This window comes from Elephantulus edwardii, unplaced genomic scaffold (genome assembly GCF_000299155.1).
Source record: "Elephantulus edwardii isolate Elephantulus edwardi_28Jun2011 unplaced genomic scaffold, EleEdw1.0 scaffold00137, whole genome shotgun sequence".
In the NCBI taxonomy this organism is placed as follows: Eukaryota; Metazoa; Chordata; class Mammalia; order Macroscelidea; family Macroscelididae; genus Elephantulus; species Elephantulus edwardii.
In genome coordinates, this window is record NW_006399887.1 from 4,521,631 (window position 1) to 4,545,473 (window position 23,843).

Genomic DNA, 23,843 nt, shown 5'->3' on the forward strand with positions numbered 1-23,843 from the left:
GGGAGAAGGGTGCAACAATGAATGAATGGAATCCCAAAATCTCTGTAGATGTTCATTGAAATGAAAAATAAACAACCTAAATTAAAAAAAAAAAGCTTGTGAGTGAACATTTAATGTGCAACTATAGGTCTCTCCCCATCTGAAGCAGAGAACAGTGGAGGAAATAAAAACCTACAAAACCCTCGGTCAGAAGAACTATATGACCAGCTACCTACCACTGCAGACCTCTCTGAAAGGGATCACAACAGAAGGTCCTGGGGAAAATGGAAGAAAAAGTGGAACAAAACAAAAAAATAAAGAAATAAATAAATTTTTAAAAAAATGACCAAGTTGACGGGTTTGATAGAGACTGGTAAAAACACCAAAACTACAGCCCTTCCACATCATTCAAATCTGCAACTCTCAACTCACCCACATGGCTTAACTTGTGACCAAACAATAGGTCTATAAGGTAAACAAAAAACCAAAGAGCTATGTATTGTTAGAATAGTGGATCATAAAAAGTCAAAGGGAGGCCATTTACTAAAGAATGAAGCTTAGAAGGTAAGAAGAGCAGCAAAGGATGATGAAAATGGTAGCAAAAGAGAGGAAGGGGGAAGAATGCTGTTACACTGTTGTTGTTGTTGTTATGTGCTGTCAAGGTGCCCGCAACTCATAGCAACCCTGTGTACTGGAGCTCTGGAGCCAGCCCTGTCCCTAACCAGTTTCACTGACTCCAACACATCTACCCCTATTGCCCAAGTTACTGTATCAATTCATCTCATCTTGAGGTTTCCTCTCCTGGGCTGTCCATCCACCCTTCTGAGCATGATGCCCTTTTCCAAGGACTGGTTTCTCCTGGCCACATGCCCAAAGTATGCGAAATAGAGCTTCAAAATCCTAGCCTCCAGGAGAAACTTGGTTTCACCCTCTCCAGCACAGACCTATTTGTTTTCTCAGCAGTCTAAGACTCCTCTCCAGCACCACAATTCAAAAGTATCAATTCTTTTTCTGTCATCTTTAGTCACTGTCCAGCTCTCTGACACACAGCAAGTAATTGCAAAGACTATGGACTGGATCAGGTGCACCTTAGTCTCTAGACTGACATGGTTGCTTCTCAGCCCTCTGGAGAGGTCCCTGAGAGCAGATTTACCTACTGCAATTCATCTTTTGATTTCCTGACTGCTGGTGCCAAGAGTGTTCATTGTGGAGCGAAGCAAGCTGCAATTATTGGAAACCTCAATCTCTTCATCCATCATAGTGCTGCCAATTAGCCCAGTGGTGAGAATTTTTGTCTTCTCGACATTGAACTTCATTCCATATTGAAGACTACAGTCCTTTTCCTTCTGTAGCATTTGAGGTCCTCCTCACTCTCAGAAAGCAATGTTGTGTCATCTGTATATCATAGATTGTTGAGTTTTCCTCATTATCAATTAAATATAGGACTTGCAATTAATGTCACAAACTAAATGTGTATGGATTGGTCAATGGAAAGTCAACTTGTTTTGCAGATTTTCACTCATCTTAATAAATATGAAATAAAATAATATGGTTGGTGGTGTTGCTATGTGCCATTGAGTCACCTGTGACTCACAGTGATCGTATTTACAATAGCTTTGAACCCTGCCCCATCTTGAGCCAATCTCATTGTCTCCGATACATCTAACCCCAGTAGCACAGTTACTATGTCAATCCCTCTCATCCAGGGTCTCTCTCTCCTGGGCTCTCTCTCCACCCTTCCAATCATGATGTCCTTATCCAGGGAGACTGGCCCCTTCTGGCAACACGTTCAAAGTATGTGAGATGGAGCTCCAAAATCCTTGTCGCCAAGGAGTGGTCTGGTTTCACCCTCTCCAGGCCAAACCTGTTTGTTCTCTTGGCAGTCCATAGTATGTTCAATACTCTCTTCCAGCACTACAGTTCAAAGGCACCAATTATTCTTCTGTCATCCTTATCCATTGCCCAGCTCTCTGATGCATAACAAGTAATTGTGAAGACCATGGCTTGGATCAGGTGCACCTTAGTCTCTAGACTGACATCATTGCTCCTCAGTACTCTGGAGAGGTCCCAGACAGCAGATTTTCCTGATGCAATTTCTCTTTTGATTTCCTGACTGCTGGTGCCAAGAGAGTTGATGATGAAACCATGCAAGCTAAAATTGTTAATAATTTCAATTTCTTCTCCATCTATCATGATACTGCCAATTGGCTCAGAGTTGAGAATTTTTGCTTTTGATGTTCACCTTCAATCCATATTGAACAGTGCAGTCCTTGACCTTCTGCAGCAAATGCCTCAGATCCTCCTCAGTATCAGCAAGCAAGGTTGGCAAAATATACGTAAATCTAGAATATTAGCATTTCTGTAGCAAACCTTACAAAGTTGTACACCAAGTAGGATTGTTGTTAGGTGCCATGTAGTCGAGTATGACTCATAGCAACCTATGTATAACAGTCCTATCCTATCCTGTGCCATCCTCATAATTTCTCATATAGTTGAGTCTATTACCAGGTAGAATAAAACACACCAAAAATCCAAATTCAAAGGCATAGAGTTGATTCACACCCAGAGAGTCTCTGCAAAACAAAGTAACACTGCCCCATAGCATTTCCAAGGTTGTTAATCTTTACAAAAACAGACTGCTTCCTCTGCATGTCATGGAGTGAACTGGTGGGATTAAATCACTCATCATTTGGTTAGCATCTGAGCACTTAACAACTGTGCCACCAGAGATCTTCCACCCAGGAAAAAACTATAATTAATTTTACACCAGATCAACTTAATTTTGCTGCTAAATATGCTTAGCATTAAATCCATAAGATCATTTTTTGAAATTTTTGGAATTACCTAAGAGGAATGTGGACCTATTTTACTTATACTGCCACAGAGAAACTAATTAGGAGTACGCATCACTATTCTATTCACTAGATATTAAACCAGATAATTGTTTTTCTCCTCAGGAGCAAAATGAACTCAGTTTGGTCTCTTCATTGTCAGTACTCACATCAGATTCCCTAGCTGACTCTAAGGCAGTGTTGTCTTTGGGACATCTCAGAATTACATGAGGAGATTTTAAAAATTCCAGGGCCCAGGTCATACACCTTATCAAGTAAATCAATATCTCTAAGCATGGGATTCAGCATCGTTATTTTTTAAAGCTCTCCAGATGATTCTAATGTGCAACGAAGCCTGAGACAGGAGGTGCCAGTTGTTTAATCCTTAATTAAAATCAGCAGGACCTCAGAGAGAAATAAATTTCACTAATCTAGGTGCAGAATAAAGAAAATGGATCTTGGAGTCTGATAAACCTAAATTTCTCCGATATTAGCAGTGACTTTGACCTGAACAAGTCCTTGAATCATCATTCTATAACCCAACTTGGGCTAATAAACTAGAGATTTGTTGTGAAGGTTAAAAAAGAAAAGAGATGTTAATAACTTATCCCATACGTGGCAAGAAACTTTGACTGCCTTCTCTTAAACAAAGATATTTACTTGGCTTTGGACTCTATCTTATCTGCTGCTGTTGTTGTCATGTGTCATCAAGTCGCCTGCGACTCAGCGACCCTATGTACAACAGCCCTAAACCCTGCTCTATCCTGTTCCAATCTCACTGTCACAACACACCTACCCCCATTACCCCAGTCACTGAATCAATCCACCTCATAGAGGGTCTTCCTCTCTTGCACTGTCCCTCCATCCTCCCAAGCATGATGTCCTTCTCCAAGGACTGATCCCTCCTTGCAACATGTCCAAAATATGTCCAATGAAGCCTCAGATTTTTTCCTTTAAGGAGAAGCCTGATTTAAGCCTCTCCAGGATGAACCTGTTCATTTTCTTAGCAGTCAATGTTATATAAATCTAGTCATATATTAAATGATCATCATTTTGACACTATCACCAACTGCATTGGACAACAGAATGGAAGGCATTGCAAGCTGGATAGTGGTCAGACCAGAGGGGAAGGCAGAAATAAATAGCAAAGTAATTTTTTTTTCTTTTTTAAAAGCATGGTGAAAAATTTTTTGAGGCATACAGTAATTTTCAATATTATCCACTTTGAAGAGTACAGAACAGTCTACTTACCAAGTAATGTTAGTTTGTTCTCCAACCTCATGGCCGACTCAAATAGTAATTCCTCCCTGTTGTCAATGCTGGTTTCAGCTAAAAAATGATTCTTTAGCCACTCTTCATAGTCAGTGTCACTCATGACCTATAGTGGAAGGAAAACAAGAAATCAGGCTGCTGGACCTTAGAGAATATTCCCAGAATTGACCCAGGACAAAATACCAAATCCTCAACTTGTTTCAGGTACTCCTCCCTCTGGGAATGCTCATACAACACTCAGATCTTCGCATGACTTGGTTACAACCTCCCATAACTCTTTAATCACACTTGTGTGACCTTAATGATAGATGAACTCTACAGCTCAGCACATCATGGAAATTACAGGGAGTGTATAAGGTGAAATTGGCTTAACCTATTCAATTAACCAAGACAGCTCTAGTCAGCATTATATCCACAGTGGCACTAGAGGGGCATGCAGAAGGTGGTTCCTGGAAAGGTCATTTTCAGAGATTCTGAAACCAACAGCACCTTTGACCTCTTTTCATAGTTTGTTATTAACAATTTGTTTGCAGTAAAAAGAGAAAGAAAAATGCTATACTAGTGAAGCAACAAATTTTTTTCATAACAAAATTAACTAGACTATATAATAACCAGTAACAAAGAGGTCCATGATAGATTTCTTTTTCTATCTTCAGGTTGTCTTAGCAGGAGAAATCTACATTTCATTTCTTAGAGCAGGGTAGGGTAAAGAGGTTGAAAAGCTTATTATTTATTCTTGCTATATAATAATTTAATCTAGAATTTGTTGTCCTTTGGGTTCTATCATTTTGGGAGGCAGAATCTCAGGTCACTAAAGACCTAGCAAGTTAGGGGCTTCTACATTTGGTCTCATTTTGTCTCTTATGATCCTTATGGTTTTGGGTTTTACCCTTCAGTCTCTGATCCACTTTGAGTTGATCTTTGTGTATGGTGTTGAGATGCAGATCCTGTTTCAATTTTCTGCAGGTAGATGTCCAACTTCTACAGCACCATTTATTGACAAAGTCATCTCTTCCCCATTTGATAGGTTTTGTTTCCTTATCAAATATCAATTGACCACAGAGATGGGTGATTTCTGGGTTCTTGATTTTATTCCATTGGTCTATGTGTCTAACATTTTACCAATACCATTCTATTTTGATAGGATATCATTCCCATACAAGGAAGTCCCATTAATACAACCATTATTCAAGTATATACACCAATAGCTAAAGGTAAAGAGGAGGAATTAAAGTTTTATAAAATTTTTCAGTCTGAAATTGACCAAATGTGCAATCAAGATGTGTTACTAATACTGGTGACTGGAATGCAAAAGTTGGAAAAATAAAGACGGAGGGGTAGTCAGCAAGTATGGACTTGGTGACAGACAGAAAGCCAGAAATAAAATGATTGAATTTTGTATGTTCAATAATTTATTCATTCCAGACACCTTCTATAAGAAACACAACTGTAACTTTACACATAAATCAGATGGATGGCATATGAATCAGAATCACTGCATCCAAGCAAAGAATTGTTGGAGAAGTTCAATATCAGCAATCAAAAGCATATCAAGTGTCAACAGTCAATCAGACCATCAATTACTCATGGGCAAGTTCAAACTGAGTTTGAAGAAAATTAAAACAAGTCCATGAGAATCTTAATATGGTCTTGTGTCTATCTCATCTGAATTTATAAATAATTTTAGATACAGATTTGAATTATTTAACACTAATGACGAAAGACAAGATAAGTTGTGGGATAACTTCAAGGATATCATCAATGAAGAGAGCAAAAGGTCACTGCAGACAGAGGAGAAATAAAAAACCAAAATGGATGCCAGAAGAGATGCTGAAAATTGCATGGAACACTGAGAAGCCAAAACAAGGGGAAGAGATATTGAAGTAAAAAATGAGAACGGAAGATTTCGAATGGCACCGAGAGAAGACAAAGTAAAGTATTATAGTGTAATATGCAGACACCTAGAATTGGAGAATAAAAAGGAAGAACTCACTTGGCATTTCTCAAGCGGAAAGAACTGAAAACTAAAATCAAGCCTTGAGTCGCAACACTGTGAGATGCTATGGGCAAAATATCGAATGACCCAGAAAGTATCAAAAGAAGATGGAGGGGATACACAGAATCACTGTACCACAAAGAACTGGCCAACACTGAAATATCTCAATAAATTTTATATGACCAAGAGGCAATGGTAAGGAAGGAAGAAGTTCAAGTTGCAATAAAGGCATTGGCATAAGGCCCCAGGAATCAATGGGATACCAACTGATGTGTTTTAAATGACAGAGGCTGCCATGGATGTGCTCACCAGTTAGTCTATGCCAGGAAATCTGGATGATGGAAGAGATCCACATTTGTTTCCATTCTCAAGAAAGGTGATCCAATATAAAGTAGAAATTACCAAACAATATCATTAATGTTAAACATAAAGGAGTAATGCTCCCAAGTCTTTTTAAAAAAAGACTGTAGGATCAGAGATTTTTGTTCCCAGCCAAATTGCTGCTGACACACAAAAGCACTAACAAATAATGAAATATGAACTAACTCAGAGACTATTATCATTCAAACCATTTTCAAGAGAAAATCCAACCAAGCAAGATAAAGAGTAGAAGGCTTTTCCTAGACCTAGAAGAGAGCTGAGTTTCAGTAAATGGTGGCAAATCAAGCAATACCACAGAAAGGAAAGGTGTACTACATGGTCTCACCTTCTTTGCTATACATAAAGTACGGAGACCTCGTTTGGCGTAATCATCCAAGTGCTCCTGAGTTTTCTCCCTTATCGTCATCTGTTGCTTTTCCAGAGCTGCTCCTCCTGAAATAATTAACAAACACAAGTATCACAACTGTCTGTCCTAGTAGACTGTTGTTAGGCACTGTTGAGCTGAGTATGACTCATAGCAACCCTATGAACAGTGGATTCAAACCCCACCCTATCCTGTGCCTTAAAGCCCACTGCGGCAGTCAACATGCCCATAGAGTTTTCTGAGGTCTGTGATTTAAGAAGTGAATAGCCAATCCTGCTTCCTAGTCTGTCTTAATCTAGGAGCTCTACTAAAACCTGTCCACCATAGGTAACCCTTAAGGCATTTGACATATCAGTGTCACAGCAACCCACAAGTTACCTCAATACAGCAAACTGACAGACAAATGCTGTACCAATTGGAACAATGTCCTAGTAGAGATAGATCTTTAACTTCAATTATAGTTAATCCACACAAATAATAATCCCCCCTACTGACTCCATCTACACTGCATATGTTTATGCGTCTAATTTAGACTGCTCAAGAACCCATGTTGTTGTTGTTATGTGCTGTCAAGTTACGTTCAACTCATAGCAATCCATTGTACAACAACTCTGAAGAGAGGCAATATAAGCTCCATGTGGTACTAGAGATATTGTAGCTGATGTTAGATGGATCTTGACTGAAAGCAGGGAATACCAGAGGAATGTCTATCTGTGCTTCATTGACTATGCAAAGGCATTTGACTGTGTAGATCATAACAAACTGTGGCTGACTCTGAGAAGAATGGGAATCCCAGAACACTTGATCGTTCTAATGCGAAACTTATACTTGGACCAGGAGGCAGTCGTCAGAACAGAGCAAGGTAACACTGCATGGTTCAAAATTGGGAAGGGCGTACGCCAGGGATGCATCCTATCTCCATACCTTTTCAACCTATATACAGAACAGATTATACGGGAGGCTGGGCTCTATGAGGAGAAATGTGGGGTCAAGATTGGTGGACGATTTATCAACAACCTGCTTTATGCGGATGACACAACCCTGCTTGCTGAAAATGAAGAGGACCTGAAGCGCCTGCTACAGTGTCAAGGACTGCAGCCTACAATATGGATTGAGGCTCAATGTTAAGAAGACAAAGATTCTCACCATTGGACCAATTGGCAGCATCAGGATGGATGGTGAAGAGATTGAGATTGTACACAGCTTTAGTTTGGTTGGCTCCATAGTCAACAGCCTTGGCACCAGCAGCCAGGAAATTAAAAGGCGCATTGCCATGGGAAAGTCTGCTGTTAGGGATCTCTGGATCTCTCCAAAGTACTGAAGATCAATGGTGTCTCTCTGGAGACTAAGGTGTGTCTGATACAGGCCATAGTCTTCGCAATCACCTGTTATGCATCAGAGAGTTGGACAATGACCAAGGAGGATAGAAGGAGAATTGATGCCTTTGAGCTGTGGTGCTGGAGAAGAGTACTGAGAATACTATGGACTGCTAGGAAAACAAATGGATTTGTCCTGGAAAGGGTTAAACCAGGTGGCTCCTTGAAGGCAAGGATTCTGAGGCTCCGTCTAACATACTTTGGACATGTTGTGAGGAGAGACCGGTCCTTAGAGAGGGACATCATGCTTGGGAGGGTGGAGGGACAGCACAGGAGAGGAAGGCCCTCTATGAGGTGGATTGATTCAGTGACTGGGATAATCGGGATGGGAGTGTCGGAGACAGTGCGATTGGCACAGGACAGAGCGGAGTTTAGGGCTGTTGTACATAGGGTCGCTATGAGTCGCAAGGGACTCGACTGCACATAACAACAACAACAATACTGAAAATTAAGTCAGTCAGAACAGTTAGGCAACTTCATCAAGATGTAACTAACAGCTGAGTCCTTATCGGAACTCAGTTTGTATATTCCCAAAGCTTATATGCCTTCCCACCAACTATTTCATCAGCTCTGACTGATCCCTGAATATCAGCTTCTTTGCCTTTCCTGAACCACTAAGAGTGGTCTTTTAACATTAGAGCACTTCAATAGCACTACCACCATCTCAGCAATGTGTGCACCTACCTGGTGAGGCCATGGACAGCAACTCCATAATTACAGAATCAGCACCCTTCGTATACACCACAACTTGGTTGGAAAGGGGGTGCCGGACCACAACAGACATTCTCTTCCTTACTGAGTCAAAGGGCAGGATGTGTAGGAGTTGAAATGTTAATGGTCCCAACCCAGTAAAGTCCACCACCACCTGTTCTGGAGTCCTGGACTGTAAAGTGCATTGGTAAGCTCTGGCAGCATACACTAAGGCCGCTTCATCTGGGCTCTCAGCCTCATAGCACAGGTCTGTGGTCAGAGGCTGTCCAGGAAGGGAGTCCTGCTGGCCGCTGGTGATGCCTGCATCACTGTCTGGTTTCTCTGTTTCTTGATAGCAAGCTGTGTTACCAGAATCCTGGGGGCCCTCAGACATCTGGGAGCTTTCTTCCTCCACAGGTGAAGACAGTTTCATCCGACTGAAGAAAGGGACTCTATTCACAAAGGCATTTGGGGCACTAGAAGATGGCTCTTTTCCACTGGCAAGGGATGGTGAACTTGACCTTCGGACAGACAAACGCTGGAAGAGGTTTTTTATCTCTTCCAAGGATTTAATGGGCATCCCACTCAGTGATGAGAGTCCTATCTACAAAAGATCACAATCAAAGCCATTAGTCAAATTTGGGAAATAATAAGTACACGAACTAAATATGAGTGTCACAGAAAAAATTACAAAACCAAAAGTTATTGTCATGATGTACTGTCGAGTTGGAAACAACTCATAGCTGACTTCTCGATGGTTTTCAGAGGCAGTAGATTGCATGGGAGCCAATTGCTCATCTTTCTCCCACAGAGAAGCTGGTGGATTCAAACAAGTGAATTTGGATTGACAGTGCAACTTTTTAATACTAACCCATCAGAGCCTCCTAAAATAAAAGTTGCTATGATTCTTAAGGGCACAGGCATAAATGGTGCCAATAGTAAAGTGCTGGACTCGGAACTAAAAGGTTGGCAGTTCAAAACCCAGAAGTGTCTTTGAAGTGAGACATATTCATCTGCTTCTGAAAGGCCACAACTTGGCAAACACTGTGGAATATACCTTCACTCTGCACACATGAGGTCACTGTGATGTCAGAATTGATCAACGGCAACAAGGGGGGAAAATGCAAAACTCTTGCTTGCTTGTGGGCTTGCTGTAGCATTCTTTGTTCTTGACTGTGATGGAGCAGAGAATGGGGGAGCTGAGCAGGATTGCAATGAAAATACTGCTTGATTTCACTCATTCCTTACAGTGTAGTGTGCTGAGTTTATCCCAGCTCTTTATGGAAACTCTGTCACAGCAGCACCTTTCTCAGCTCTACTTGGAAATAATGGCCAGCTGGCTCACGTTGCTAGATATTATAAGTCGTGTATTCCTTTTTGCAAAGCTCAGTAAATGTTTTTTGAAAAAAAAATATTTTTAATTAGAGAAAAAGAACACCAGTCCAGTTGGATGGGGTAAAACTACGGTTCAGACACAATGGAATACTACATAGCATGCAGGAGCAATGATTTTGTCAATTATTACCTAAGCTGGGAGGGCCTAGAGAGCATTATGCTAAGTGAACTAACTCAGTCCCATAAGGACAAATACTGTATAAGACCATTATTATAGAATGAGTATGAGGATATAAGGAGGGGAGTAGGGCAAAAGCAGAGGGGTGAGGAGGGGTTTAATCAAAGGGTCACTTAATTCAATGAGGGGGGAATGAAGGAAATGGGAAAGTTTCAATGTGAAAAACAATGTATTAGAATTTGATAAGTAAATCAGTATAATAAAAGACAAAACAAAACAAAAAACTTCTGCACAGAACCTTCTTCAGAAGCTCACATCTACAATAAAAGAAAACTGCCAATCTTTACAGACAACTTTTGACATTTTTCCTGGTCTTACCACTATTGATCATTGTATTTCCCTTTCACGATTTTTTCTACTTAGCATTATCATGCATTGGCAAAGCAGAAAGATCATCAAACCAAAATATAACTCTGTTACTCTCTTAAAATAATAAATTTCCCTGTTGATGTTACCATTTCCTTAATAAAATAAAATTAAGAGAAAAAAATTCCCTATGACTTTAAAAGATAAGCTAATGCCACTGACATGTCTACAAACATTTGTTGCTGTTACGTGCTGTCGAGTCATCTGTGACTCATAGTGACATTATGTACAATAGCCCTAACCTTGCTCTATCCTGTGCCAATCCCACACCTACCCACATTATCCTAGTTGCTGAATCAATCCATCTCATCGAGGGTCTTCCTCTCCTGCACTGTCCCTCCATACTCCCAAGCATGACATTCCTCTCCATGGACTGGTCCCTCCTTACAACACGTCTAAAGTACGTTATACGAAGCTTCAGAGTCCTTGCATCCAAGTAGCAGCCTGATTTAATCTTCTCTGGGATGAGTCTGTTCATTTTCTTATCAGAACATGGTATATTCAATACTCTTCTCCAATACCACAGCTCAAAGGCATCAATTCTCCTTCTATCATTCCCAGCCATTGTCCAGATTTCTGATGCATAGCAAGTGATTGCAAAGACTATGGCCTGTATCAGGTGCACCTTAGTCTCCAAACTGGCATCACTGCTCCTCAGTACTTTGGAGAAGTCTCTGACAGAAGACCCTCATTACATCTTTTCATTTCCTGGCTGCTGGTGTCAAGAATATTGATTGTGGAGCCAAGCAAACTAAAACTGTGAACTATCTCAATCTCTTCACCATCCATCATGCTGCTCCCAATCAACCCAGTGATAACAATCTTTGTTTCCTTGATATTGAGCTTCAATTCATATTGAAATCTGCACTCATTGACCTTCCGCAGCAAGTGCTTCAGGTTCTCCTCAGTTTCAGCAAGCAGGATTGTGTCACCTGCGAAACACAGATTGTTGATAAATCTTCCTCCAATCCTGATTGCCACGCTTTTCCATAAAGAGCCCGGCCTCCCAGATAGTCTGTTCTGCATATAGACTGAAAAGGTATGAAGATAGGACACATCCCTGGTATAGACTCTTCCCAGTTTTGAAACATGCAGTGTTTTCTTGCTCTGTTCTGACGAATGCCTCCTGGTCCAAGTATGGGTTTCACATTAGCATGATCAGTTGTTCTGTGATTCCCATTTTCCTCGAGTTAGCCACAGTTTGTTGTAGTCCGAAGAAATTCATAGCAACTTCTGACAGTAATAAGGCACAAAATCCTAAAATCATCTAGAACCAAAGGCAATAGCTAAAATAATTTTTCTTAAGAATTTAATTTTTTGAAAATTTATAATGTTTATTTTGTTGTTGTTGTTGTTGTTAATTGCCATCGAGTCGCTTAAGACTCATAGTGACCCTACGTACAACAGCCCTAAACTCTGCTCTATCCTGTGCCAATCACACTGTCTCTGATACACCCATCACAATTACCCCAGTCACTGAATCAATCCACCTCATAGAGGGCCTTCCCCTCCTACACTGTCCCTCCACCCTCCCAAGCATGATGTCCCTCACCAAGGACCAGTCCCTCCTTACAACATGTCTGAAGTATGTAAAACGAAGCCCCAGAATCCTTGCCTCCAAGGAGCAGCCCGGTTTAACCCTCTTAAGAATGAATCTGTTTGTTTTCCTAGCAGTCTATGGTATCCTTAATACTCTTCTCCAGTACCACAGCTCAAAGGCATCAGTTCTCCTTCTATCTTTCCTAGTCATTGTCCAACTCTCTGATGCATAGCAAGTGATTAAAAATACCATGTCCTGTATCAGACACACCTTAGTCTCCAGAAAGACACCATTGCTCTTCAGTACTTTGGAGAGGTCCCTAACAGCAGACTTTCCCTAATGCAATACGTCTTTTAATTTCCTGGTTGCTGGTGCCAAAATTGTTAACTATGGAGGCAAGCAGACTAAAGCTGTGAACAATCTCTATCTTTTCACCATCCATCCTGATGTTGCCAATTGACCCAGTGGTGAGAATCATTGTCTTCTTGACATTGAGCCTCAATCCATAGTGAAGACTACAGTCCTTGACCCTCTGCAGCAAGCCCTTCAGGTCTTCCTCAGTTTCAGTAAGCAGGGTTGTGTCATCTGCATAACACAGATTGTTAATAGATCTTCCACCAACCCTGACCCCACATTCTTCCTCATAGAGTCCAGCCTCCCAGATAATCGGTTCTGCATACAGGCTGAAAAGGTATGGAGACAGGGCACAGCTCTGGCGAACGTCCTTCCCAATTTTGAACCATGCAGTGTTCCCTTGCTCTGTTCTGATGACTGTCTCCTGGTCCAAGTATAGGTTTCACATTAGCACGATCAAGTGTTCTGGGATTCCCATTCTTCTCAGAGTCAGCCACAGTTTGTTATGGTCCACACAGTCAAACTCCTTTGCATAACCAATGAAACACAGATAGACATTGCTCTGGTATTCTCTGCTTTCAGCTAAGATCCATCTAACATCAGCTACAAAATCCCTAGTACCACGACCCCTTCTAAACCCAGCCTGGACTTCTGGCAGTTTTCTGCTAATGTGCTGTTCCAGTAGTTTTTTTATAATCTTCAGTAGAATCTTGCTTGCATGTGAAATCAATGAGATTGTTCTATAGTTTCCACACTCTGTTGGGTCACCTTTCTTTGGAATGGGAACAAATATAGATCTCTTCCAGTCAGTTGGCTAAGTGGTTGTTCTCCAGATTTCTTGGCACAACTTGGTGAGCACATCCAGGACAGCATCTGTTAGCTGAAATATGTCAATTGGTATACCATCTATTCCTGGGGCCTTATTTTTTGCTATTTCCTTGAAATCAGCTTGAACTTCTTTCATCACCATAGGCTCTTGCTCATATGTTATTTCATTAAATTCTTCTGTGTCTGCCAATTCCTTTCGATAAAGTGACTCAGTATATTCTTTCCATCTTCTTTTAATACTTACTGGATCATTTAATATTCTGCCTAAATCATCCTTGATTGTAGCAACTCAAGGTTTGAATTTGTTCTTCAGTTCCTTGAGCTTAGGAAATGCAGAGTGAGTTCGGCCCTTTTGATATTCTGACTCCAACTCCTTGCACATTTCATTGTAATATTTTACTTTGTCATCCCGCGCTGCTTTTTAAAATCTTCTGTTTAGCTCTTTAGTATCTTGAATTCTTCCTTATTCTTTGGCTTCTCTGCGCTCCAGTGTTTATTTACAGGACCTAATAAAAACAACTTCAAAATTTTATCCAAATTAAGAATTTAATAATGGAAAAATAGAAAACATCTTCAAATTTTTATGTAGAATTTATAAAGACTATATGGTAATGTTAAAAAGCTATAATAATGTAAAAAGTATACGAACAAGTAAGTGAAAATGAGGGAACTCTAGTGTCTTAATGGTAAGGAGTTGCCCTCCCATCTCAAAGGCAAGTAGTTTGAATCCACAAGTTGTTCTGTGGGAGAAAGATGGGAAATCCCCTTTCATGCCATTTTTAGCCTCTGAGAACCTGTTGCCTCTATTTTAACAGAAACGATAGCTTCATAGCTGTGGGGTCACAGTTGAAAGGGTCAGTTGCTGTGAGTAGGCTGCAACTAGACAGCACATGAGAACAAAAGAAGAAGTAAAAATTACTATATGAAGTAACACTGGAAGAAAGTAAATCAAAGGTTAATAAGATGTAGTTCCCCTTTTGTTTCTCAGATTCTACGAAAGGCTGCTATTTGTTTGTTTATAAACAAGTAAGAAAAAGTAGCTTCATGAAGAAGCATGATCAGTATAACACAAATGTGAATTTCTACGTTTATAGAACTTTTGCCACTGACAACCTGCTATTTTCTAGGTGTTAACTTTTATTAGTCATTAAACTTAACATGAATTGTAGATGATTAATTTTATCCTAAAGTTTCTCATTTTAAATGTCCAAAGAATTCTAATTTCTTGCATAATTTCATAATGAGTATTATTTCAATTATTATATTAAGTGGGGAGCTCTGGTGGCCTAGTGGCAAGAAACTGCACTACAATCCCAAATGCACATCATTCAAGGCCACCAGCTGCTCCATGGGAGAAGGATGGGCACTCTACTCTCATGTGATTAACTGCCTCTGAAAACCCACTGGACAGTCAGTTATGGGTTGATTCTGACTCATGGTTAACAGTATTTTAAGTAAATTCTTACTTATGCTACTTGATTTTCAAGCAGCAATGCCAAAGCCATACAGTTCAAATCTACCAACTGCTCCGTGGGAGAAGGATAGGCAATCTCCTCCAGTGTGATTTATTGCTTCTGAAAATCCACTGGAGGGTCAGCTATGGGTCAGTTCTGACTCAACAGCACACAACAACAATAGGGAAAGAAGTGTGATCCTCAATCACACATGAGGTTTCTATCTTCCACATGAATTCTGATTAGCTGCTTATTTACTGTATTTCTACCTTTACTTTGAAATGCCATGGATTTTCTGTTTCATATGCCTACAGAAATTTTTCTTTCAGACAACAGAAATTTCACCAGGGATAAAGAAGTAATATACCTCACATATGAGAGGCCAAAAGATGAGAAAATTTTTATGTAGGAAGAAGAAAGATATTTTCTAATTTATTATAAAGACTGACTTATTCTCTATATATACCATCATTCCTTGATACCCCCAGGGAACTGATTTCAGGACTCTCTCAGACAATAAAAATTTTTGGAGATGAGCAAGTCTCTTATATAAAATAGCATCTGTACACAAATTATCCATATCCTCCTATACACTTTTAAATAATCTCTAGATTATAGTGCTGATACAATATAAAGAATGCTCCACAATCAACACTCTGAGCACCAGCAGTCAGGAAATCAAAAGACAAATTGCACTGGAAAAATCTGATGTCAGGAACCTCTCCAGAGTACTGAAAAGCAATGATGTCAGTCTAGAGATTAAGGTGCACCTGATCCAGGACATGGTCTTCACAATTACTTGCGATGCATCAGAGAGCTGGACCATGACTAAGCATGACAGAAGAAGAATCAATGCCTTTGAATTGCTGTGCTGGAGAAGAATCTTAAACATACATACCATGAATCACCAGGACAACAAACAAGAGTGTCTTGGAGAGGGTGAAACCAAGCCTTAGAGGCTAGGATTTTGAAGCGCTGTCTCACATACTTTGAGCATGTGGGCACGAGGGACTAGTCCTTGGAGAAGGACATCATGCTTGGTACAGTAGAGGGACAATGCAGGAGAGGAAGACCCTTATTGAAATGGATTGATACAGTAACTTGGGCAATGGGATTAGGGTGTGTTGGTAGACAGTGAGAATTCAGGGTAGACTTCAGAGTTGTTATACTATATAGTTGTCACTGTGAGTTGCAGGCAACTTGCTGGCACAAAACAATAACAACTTCCCTCCCTCTTAGCCTTTGAGGGATTACTTTGATCATTCAATTGCTTTCCAAGAGTAATTTTTTTTTCTTTTCTTACTATTTTTAGATATAGGGTTGGTTGAATCCATGGATTTAGAACCCTAGGATACCAAGGGCCAACAGTAATCACTTTCCAAAGATCAACATTAATGCGGACACCTCATAAAGTTTCCGTTCAAATAGAGTTTAACTGAAAGTTAATAATTTTTATGCTACAACTGACCACTTTTCAAGTACACACAAATAAAAACACACAAAAGATATCATGGAAATCTAAAACTGAATTGGATTGTGCAGCAAACTGAATTTTGAATGAATGTGTTCTGTTGTTGTTGTTGTATACCACAGAGTCGGAACTGATCCATTGTTGACACCCTCTGGTGGGTTTTTAGAGCAGTTAATCACATGGAAGGAAACTGCCCATCCTTCTCCCATACAACAGTTGGTGGTCTTGAACTGTGTATCTTTGGGACTGTAGCACAGCTTCTTGCCACTAAGCCACCAGAGCATACACACAAGTAAACTATCAGAGCAAGCTGCAAACCATCAGGCTCTAAGACATGTTTTTCTTCTTTGGGAAATGAATACATTTTCCATGAATTCTAAGCCATAAATATGCTTTAAAATTCTAGTTTTTGTGAAAACTACAGAGTCTTGGCGTATCATGGATGTATAGGATTTTAGAGTGATTGAGGTAATGCTAACCCAAATGGTACCTGATAAAGGGATTATCTTAATGAAACCAATACCTTATAGCTTGTTTGATGATGCCATTGGTCTCAGAAGTCTCAAAGAAAGCACTAACTGGATATGGAAAGCCAAATACCTGAAGTCATCTTCTTTAAGACTGCTTGAATTAGCTATTCTAGAGGCAAAGAGTTAACAGCCTTTCTACCTTTGTTCAAATCTCACTTTCTCAAATCCCACAAATCTGTGGTGTGACCACGGACAGACTCCTTTACTATATCAGTGAAACAGAATCAGTGGACTAATAATATTTGAATTGAAACAATTCTGGGACAATTATACAATATAATTCAGGTACAACATTCAGAGAATAAGAAATGCTGAATAAATACTAGCTCCTATAGGGGTAAAATATCCTGAAGGTTTGCAGTTTGAGGCCACTAGCTGCTCCATGGGAGAAGGATGGGCAATTTCCTCCTATGTGATTAAATGCCCCTAAAAACCTGCCTTATGGTCAGCTATGGGTCGGCTCTGACTCAATGGTACTCAACAACAACATTGCGGTAAGAAACAGCACTGCAATCCCAAAGGCACATGGTTTCAATCCACTAGCTGTTCCATGGGAGAAGGACGGACAATCTCCTCTCATGCAATTAACTGCCTCTGAAAACTCACTGGAGGGTGAGCTATGGGTTGGTCTGACTTGAAGGCCATTATTCTTCTTCAACATTATTCTTATTATTAGAGAGTTCTGGTGTCTGAGTGGTATGCAGCCACACTGCAATCCCAAAGGCAAGAAGTTCAAATCCACCAGTTGCTTTGTGGGAGAAGGGTGGATATTCTCTTCCCCTGTGGTTTACTGCCTCTGGAAACCCACTGGAGGGTCAGTTCCAAATTGATGACATACAACAACAACAGCAACACATTATTATTTTATTATTTATCATTTTTATATTATTTTATGTTTTTTATATTATCATTTATATATTATATTATCATTTCTTATATAACAAGACTACATTTGAACCCAAAGTTCATTTCTGAAAGCTGGCCTTTGCAGGCATTAGACTTTACCTTTTGTCTTGGTTGGTCAGGAGCAGATACCACTACTGTGTTGCAAATTGCCAAAGCAATGAAGAAGTCAATAATGTACAAAGTCTCCAGTGGTGGACTGTGGCCAGTGTCATCTGGTGGCAAAAAGAGCTGAGGTGTAATCTGACCAAACTTGTCCAAAAGCCTCGTATCTGGTACGACATCTGTTTCCTGAAGGTGCAATAAAACAAAGCGTTTTTATAGTTAAAGATCTAAAAATGAGAATTTCAAATCAATATGAGATGTAGCTTTTAAAATTAGTAAACATTCTTTTTCCAGGAAAAAAAAATGTATATGATGTTATAGGAAGTCAGGGAAATAAAAAATACCACAATAAAAATGAAGTAGAAAACCTCTAATACATAAACATCTACATTAATGGAGGCTATATCATCAATGTTCTTATACTAAGTAGGAAATTAAAAATAATACTTTACATCAAAGTAAAACATTGGCACATGTTTTTAAATTTTACAATGTACTATCAGACATATTTTACTGTGACTAGCATTCTGCTTTGCTCATAAAATCAACCAACAAGAATCGATGAGTGCCAACCACATTAAAGAGAGGGCATTATTTATACCATATCATTAACAAAATATTTTCTTACTCAAGTCATTATTTTAGACAACAACTGCGTCTATAAAAATTATAAGCTGACTAACAGATTTAATTAGCATTTCTCCAATAATATCCTAGAAAATACAATTAAGTATCCTTCCAGAAAAGATTTCTGACTATAAAATACTGATGATAACTCAGCTCGTATCTTCCCCTTAAAGATTTTTAGTATAAAAAGGCTCAGTAAGTTAATGTCTAAAAATCAACTGTTGTAGGCATTAAAAACTTATGTTTTACTATTAACAAACAAGAAAAAAAAATCCTCCATTTATTTAACATATTGATCCTTACATTTATTTGAGTGTAATCTTTGTCCTCAGATGCCATCCAGTCAGTCATACCATGACACATCCTTCCCCGATGAACAACAAATAGGAAACATGTCCTTACCTGCACCATCCTCATAATTTCTGCCAAGCATGACCAATGTCATGTCCATTGTGGTAGTCACTGTGTCATCAATCTCACTGAAGATTCGAACCTCCTGCCTTTGGGGTTGGCAACACAACTCCTTACCTGCTCAGCCATCAGAGTTCCCTTAACTGTCTTTATAGTAGAGACTAAATTTTACCGAAATAGTCCCTGGGTAGCGCAAAAGTAAGTGTTCAACCAAATGGCTGATGGGATGGGACAGATTCACCCAGAGACACTTTTTGAGCTAGGCCTTAAAATCTCTATTCTGACACATATGGGGTCAACCGTAAGTCAACTTGACAGCAACTAATAGCAACAATAAACGTCCTTCATCTTTGGATCCCTAACTTGGTACTTGGAGTGTGGATAAGAAAGAACATTTCATTGCACTCTATTACCATAAAACACTTATTGTGATTAAGTGTTGTTAAGACACTGTACAATAGGAACATACTGCCCCGTCCTGCCCACCCTCACGGTCCTCTGCTTGGTCCCACCACTGGCAGTCAGTTTCCCATCCTGTGGTGGCTTGTGCACTGCTGTGCTGCTGGAAGCTATGCTGATGGTATTTGAAACACCAGCAGAGTCACCTGTGGTGGACAGGTTTCAGTGAAGTTTCCAGACTAGGAAAAACATGGCCAGCAAAAATCTTGCACATAAAAATCCTTGCTGATTTTATATCTCTAAAGAAAGAAAGTGGAAGAATAAACAGAATACAAAGATGTTACTTTTTGGCAAGCAAGTATTGCTCTTACCGGCCCTCAGATAGACATCTGTTTAAAACTGTGAGCAATGTTTTGCTCCTAATTAGAGAACTGGATCCAGTGCTCCATGAGACTGCTTTCTGCAATGAACACAAAGCCTCATCTTATTTTCTTTCATGGAGAGTATCCAACATCTTTGTCGTAATCTTACATGACATCTCACTACCTCATATTTGAAATTAACTCCCACGATTTGTATTAAGTCTTCCTACTAGCAGGCAGTTTTTACTTTCAGGTTTCATCATCTTGTGTTCTCTCTCCACCTCCCACCATTTAAAACTAAATTAAATAAGCTGAGCACTGGCCAAGATGGTCCTAATAGAGTTAGGTACAGCTTTTGGATGGCACTAATACAAAATTTCAAGTTTGTTTTAAAAACCCAGGGATAAGATCCCAATTTACTTGTTTGTGGAAAACTCCTGCATTATACCTACTTCTCATTTACCAACTATCCTTATCCGACATTTCACATTTACAGTGATAATGGGGGAGGGGAACCAAACTATGATTTGACTATTTTGTACATAAACAATGATCATCCAGAAGTAATGAAGATTGAGATACAAGCTGAGAAAAAAAATAACACTGGCTGTGAAAGCTATGTCAACTTACCCAGGCCATGATTCTCAGTGATTTGGCAATTATGTAATGAGGCAATTTAGCAGTTATGTAATGGCATAGTCATCCTGCATTTTTGTGACCTGATATCATCTTAAGCAGCTATGGTGAAGTCTGTAGGGGGTTGCACTGCTGACTCAAAGGTGGCATCTATCTCATGGTTCAAACTCACAAACAGCTACATGGGGAAAAGATAAGCAGTATCCTGCTATAATGTGAATTACAGCCTCTGAAAACCCACTGGAAGGTCTGCTACGAGTCAGTTCCAACTTGAAAGGAGTGAGTGATTTTTTTAAATGTTCATTTTAGCACCTAAATTCACTTGCTCTTATGAACATAAATATATCAGTGAGAGAAGGGTGGATGTAGCATGCTTTAGCGATAGAGGATACATTCACCCTAGGTGGGGGACAGTTCAGTTGAGAAGCTTTGATTCCACTCCCTACTTTTCCTCTAGTTCCACCTATTCTGTAGATTTTTATTTCATTTCCCCTTGTCATACTCACTCCAGTTTCTGGGTTTACAATTCCACATTTACAATCTGGCTTAAGTATGGATACAAATGTCTCCTATTGGCCCCTTTAGGTGCCTAATTATATGAGTTTGAAGGAAAAAGGAAAAGGAACTCAGGTGGAGCAATGTTAAGTGCATCAATGTAACCCAAAAAGGGAGCAGTCTAAACCTACTCAATACTGCAATGATTTTTATATGTTTCCTTCTCTATGTGAATTGAAACTTGGAAATGCAATATGGCTTGTAAGCTTTTCACTCAATTCAAAAACAATTTTAAAAAACCACCCAAAACTTGAGCATGGGTGGCATCTTTTAACTTTAAATTCCCAATATATAATATCCAGTATTGGAGAAGGACATCATGCTCGGAGGTCTGGAGGGACAGCACAGGAGAGGAAGACCACAGATGAGATGGATTGATACGGTAACTGGGGCAATGGAGGTAGGTGTGTCAGAATGAGCGAGACTGGCTTAGGACACAGCAGGCTTCAGAGCTGCTAGACATAGGGTCGCTGTGGGGCACAGGAGACTTGATGGCACATAACAACCACAATCATATAATTACCTTCTAACAATCTATTAATCCATGCAGTAATTCCTCCCACATTTTTTCCTTTATGACTCCATTCAGCTCTTAAAGAAAGACAAATGAATAATATAGAAAGGAATCTGGATTACATGAATCCCAACTCCAGATGAAAAAAAAATTTAGGATATATAACAGATCTATAAACACTTCTAGGTTAAGTCACAGTTAACATTTTGGCTGTTAACTGAAAGACTGGTCTTAGTCCAACTAGACGGTAGTTGTTGAGCATTACCACGGAATTGACAGCTGACTTTCATGTGAGTTTCATAGGCTATATATCACACAGGAGGAGACTGCCAGTCTCACTCCTGTGGGGCTTCCGGTGAATCTGAACCACTTGTATTTTGGTTGGTAGTGCAACTCTTTATCTAACTAGTCCACCAGAGCTTCCTATTCCACTCAGAATTTCCTTGGAAAAAGGACCTAGAGATCTACTTCCAAAATATTAGCCATTTAAAAAAAAATCTGTGAGGCACAGTTCTGACTCATATCAGGTTTTTCTGAGTCAGTATCAACTCAATGATAGTCAAGAACAATTATAACAAAGTTGAGAATGAGAGAGATTAGTGGGAAAGGAGGGGAAGTGCTTTGGGAAAGTGGGGAGAAGGCACATGACCAAGACCAAAGTTGAGGCAACTACATAAAGGTTCAGGAGAAAAGAATTCTGGATGGAACAGCATGCTGTTGAGTGAAGAAATCTAGATGATCATATGAAGATTGTTAGAGTTTGGCTTACAAAGAAGGGTTTCTAGTTGTAGAGTACATTGAACTTAGAGCTTGAAGAAAATCTAACCTACAAAGGCTAGTATACCTTAACCAGGGACCTGCCTAAGATGCTAGCCTCCTAGCTTTCAAATTGCCTCTCTTCCTTACAATCTTATATCTTCCTTTTCTAAAACATTATAGTTCCCAGTGTTTTCCCAAACTGATATGTTGATTGTGAGGTCAAGTGAATTACAGCTTCCTCAATACATTCTTTCTATCCAAAAAAGACAAAATTCAGCTTGTCTAGAATTAGCATGTGAGACGATATAATATTTCAAAGAAAATTAGGATTTGTTAATACTATATGTGCTGCTTTAGCTACCACTGGATTGGTAGTGATTCCACACACATAGGATGTGACTATTGTGGTTCATAGGATGGTAAAATGCTGACTTTTTTTTCCAAGCCGATCACCAGACCTTTCCTTCTATTTTAACCTGAAACTGTTCAGCATCATATTGTTATTGTTATGTGCCATCAAGTTGCCTGCGACTGCTAGTGACTCTACGTACAATTGCTCTGAATCTTGCCTTATCCTGAGCCAGTCTCCCTGACTCCAAAACAACTACTCCCATTACTCCAGATACTGTGTCATTCCATCTCATCTGGGGTCTTCCTCTGCTGACCTACCTGCTTCTCCACCCTTCCAAGCATGATGTCTTTCTCCAAAGACTAGTCCCTCCTGGACACATACCCAAAGTATTTGAGATAGAGCTTCAAAATCCTTGTTCCCAAGGAGAAACTTGGTTTCATCCTCTCCAATGATGATACATGGCAAGTTCAAGGCTCTTCTCCAGGATCTCAACTCAAAGGCATGATTCTTCTTCTGTCATCCTTCAACATTATCTTTCATGCACGGCATGTAATTGTGAAGAGCATGGCTTGGATCTGGTACACCTAGTGACGTCATTATTTTTTTAGCACTTTGGAGAGGTCCCTGACAGCAGACTTACCCAATGCAATTTGTCTTTTGATTTCCTGACTGCTAGTGCCAAGAGTGTTGACTGTGTAGCTGAGCAAGCTATAATTGTTAACTACCTTCATCTTTTATCCATCTATCATAGTGTTGCCAGTTGGCCAAGTGGAGAGAAACTTTGTCTTCTCTATGTTGAGCTTCAATTCCATATTGAAGACTATAAGTCCTTGACCTTCTGCAGCAAGTACTTCAAGTCCTCCTCAGTTTCAGGAAGCACATTGTGTCATCTGCATAATGCAGGTTTTTGATGCATCTTCCTCCATGCCTGATGTCACATTCCTCCTCATAAACCCCAGCCTCTTAATTATCTGTTCTGTATACAGTTTGGAAAGGCATAGATGTATCCCTGACTCACTCCTTTCCCAACACTGAACCATGCAGGGCTTCCTTTCTGTTCTGAGGACAGCTTCCTGGTCCAAGTACAGGTTTTGCATGAGCACAATTAATTGTTCTGAGATTCTCATTCTTCTTGAAATTAGCCAAAATTTGTCAGCGAAATACAGCTAGACCTTCTTCTACTATTTGTTTTTGACCAAGATTCATCTCACAATG

At 39.8% G+C, this 23,843-nt stretch overlaps 1 protein-coding gene across 1 annotated transcript in view; it reads right to left on the minus strand.

Moving 5' to 3' along the window:
* Window positions 1–23,843, minus strand: part of ATP10D (ATPase, class V, type 10D) — a 118,392-nt gene that overhangs the window by 42,747 nt on the left and 51,802 nt on the right. The window contains 4 exon segments of the mRNA XM_006894180.1: window positions 4,062–4,188; window positions 6,785–6,891; window positions 8,884–9,493; window positions 18,011–18,199. Of these exon segments, the coding sequence (XP_006894242.1) occupies window positions 4,062–4,188; window positions 6,785–6,891; window positions 8,884–9,493; window positions 18,011–18,199 (1,033 nt within the window).